The sequence below is a fragment of the Leopardus geoffroyi genome, chromosome B3 (assembly GCF_018350155.1).
Source record: "Leopardus geoffroyi isolate Oge1 chromosome B3, O.geoffroyi_Oge1_pat1.0, whole genome shotgun sequence".
NCBI classification, from domain to species: Eukaryota; Metazoa; Chordata; class Mammalia; order Carnivora; family Felidae; genus Leopardus; species Leopardus geoffroyi.
The window spans coordinates 71,875,622-71,878,224 of NC_059337.1; the positions used below are offsets into that span (position 1 = coordinate 71,875,622).

Here is a 2,603-nt window from a genome sequence, read left to right on the forward strand (position 1 = left end):
ATTCTCCAATTTTATAAACTCTACAGTGCCCTCTAATTCCTACATTGAAGGTTCCGACTTTCCGACTAGGACATAACTATTTTTTTTCTGATTTAGTGATAGCTCACTTAAAAAAAAAAAGGAAAAGGACAATTTAAGATCATACTTTCATACACTCCTGTATGCAGTCTGCTCCACCCAGGGGCTGAGCAGGCTCTTCCTGAGGTTGCCCCGTCCTTCCTTCTGTGCCAGACATTCTTGTATTTGAGCCTTGCCCTCTGTCAGTTCACCCAGCATGACAGTCCCAGACTGGAGCTCCCTTCTATCCCAAATCGCCTATACTTCACAGCTTAATATTTGGCATCAAGGAATCTACAAGGAGGAGAATGATCTCAGGTTACTAAAAACCAAGACGAGAGAAGGCATTGAATGATTCTATCCAATGCTTACCAAAGCTAACCAGAATGTCAGTTCTCACCCCTGGCAGGAAAGCAATCACACAAACAGTACGAGGATGAGGCCAGCTTCAGAAATTCAGGTGGAGGGGCGCCCGGGTGGCTCAGTTGGTTAAGCATCTGACTTCAGCTCAGGTTATGATCTCACAGCTCAGCTCACGAATGTGAGCCCTGAGTCAGGCCAGGAGTTGGATTCTCTCTCCCTCTCTCTGTCCCTCCCTGCCCCTCCCCCCCCCCCACTCTCTTTCAAAAAAGAAAGAAAAGAAAAGAAATACAGGTGGATGCAACTGTGTTTTATTGAAAGAAGTTGTGAAGTGGTTAACATGGGGCACACCTCACCCCTCAAACCATGCAAGGGCAAGCCTTGGGCAGGGAAACATTTGTGTACTGGGGAGGAGCACCAACTTGAGTTATTTCCCTCAGGGCAGGGAAGGGAGAGGGGAGACGCAGGGGTCACAGTGGTGAGGGGGTGCATCTCACTGCTCCGGCCTCAGGTGGAGACCTAAACAGAATCATCAAAGTGGACTGGCACGTACGGGTCCCCCTCACAGGCCACGATGATGTATTTATCTTCCTGGGTGGTCTCATACGTACATCTGGGGTATCTGGAGCCACGCCTCAGGTGGCAGTCGGTGATATTCATCTTTGAGACACTCTGGTGGCAGTTGAGCTGCCCATTCTTGCAGGTGACATTTCCCTGGAGGCAGACGTCCTGGACATCTGCCAGAGGCTCGTGTACAAAGGTGTTCACTGGCTTGCACCGTCCGTCTGTCATTTGCCGGCGCCTCATCATTTCGTTGCAGTAGTTGGGGCCGTAGTTGGTGGGGTTCGAGTCCACGTGCTGCCGCTGGAACTTCATGGCCCGGGATTCCTTGCCCAGAGAAGGCTGGACGTACCCCAGCGCCAGCAGCACCAGGACCAGAAGTGGGAACCAGATGCAGAACCTTTTCTGAGCCATGGTGGTCTCACTTCCCTGGGAGAGCCTAGCTAGGAAAGGGAGAGGAGAGAGAAAGCGCTGCCTGAGAAAGAGAACCCCAGCTCCTGCCTGTGGCCTCCCTGGCTCACAGTCTCCCTTTGGGTCCTCCAGAAAGATATCCCTCCCTCTGCACAATTTTCCGAGTAATGACACACTCACATACACTGTTCTCCCACTAGCTAGAGAGAGGTGGTCTTCCCCTCCGGGTGGTGACATTGAAAGTGACCTCAAATCCTGCAGTCCTGTGCCTGAATACTAGGGAGTTTTAAATTTAAAATACGTCTAGACCCAGAACTCAAGTGGCTCATTAGAAAATCCTTTTGAATAAACTGTGAGCTAAATTGCATCCCTGAGATACCACCAGAACATCTAGGATCATAACTGACAGAGCCCTGTTGTCCTCCAACACAAGGGAAGCAGCCCACTGCCCAACACTGGCATCACAAAGGGATGCCATTGTATTCCAAAGAGAGGTGCTTATGTCCCCCAGCTTGGGGCAGGGGGGCTGCTGCTCTTTCTCCAGCCCCATTCATTAGTTGTCTGCAGCTCCCATGCTCCATCTGGATATTTGCCTAGCCCAAGCTTTCTCCATGCGAGCCTCACCCACCCTGATCCCTCTTCTCCAACCCTTAAGCAGAAGGAGTCGCTGAGACCGCCTCTTGGGCTACTGACCTGGGTCTCTAGCTTCGTCTCCAGGTGAGAGCAGAAGGCCAGTCTCTGCAATCCCTGGATCCCCGGGGTATGAATCTTATATAGATTACAAAGGGGCTTGGCTTCTAAGAAAAGAAGGGTGGGAGGAGCATCTTGCTTTCAGTCCAGAGGGAATCGAGGACGTTGGGAGCAAGGGGTGAGGAATCAGCCAGGCCTAACTTTTGCAGCATTGCTGGGAAGGATGAGTCTTTGCCTATAGGAACCTTCCTGTGAATCTCATGGGTCTGCTGGTTCACAAGGAGCAGCAGAGAAAGTCACCACAGCACTGGTGCCTGAACTCCAGCAAAGTCTTTGTAATCTCAGGGCCATTTTCACCAAAGAGCCCTCAGGAGTGGTTAGCAGAGGGCACATAAACATGTGATCACCAAGCAGGAGGGAAATGAAGGTCCTCTCTCTCCCCAGGAGTCCTGGAGCGGTTGAAATTCCTTCTGTGAAGAGGGGGGGGTGAGGCATCCAGCTGGAGGCTTCTCAGGTCCAGGGGC

General features: G+C 51.5%; 1 protein-coding gene across 1 annotated transcript; it reads right to left on the minus strand.

Moving 5' to 3' along the window:
* Window positions 1-712: 712 nt before the first annotated feature.
* RNASE1 (ribonuclease A family member 1, pancreatic) lies at window positions 713-2,345 on the minus strand. Its single transcript, XM_045450214.1, has 2 exons — window positions 2,083-2,345; window positions 713-1,421 (listed from the first exon to the last, which is right to left on the minus strand). Exon 2 carries the CDS (start codon window positions 1,390-1,392, stop codon window positions 937-939), a length of 456 nt encoding a protein of 151 aa, XP_045306170.1. The 5' UTR covers window positions 1,393-1,421; window positions 2,083-2,345; the 3' UTR covers window positions 713-936.
* Between the last annotated feature and the right edge of the window lie 258 nt (window positions 2,346-2,603).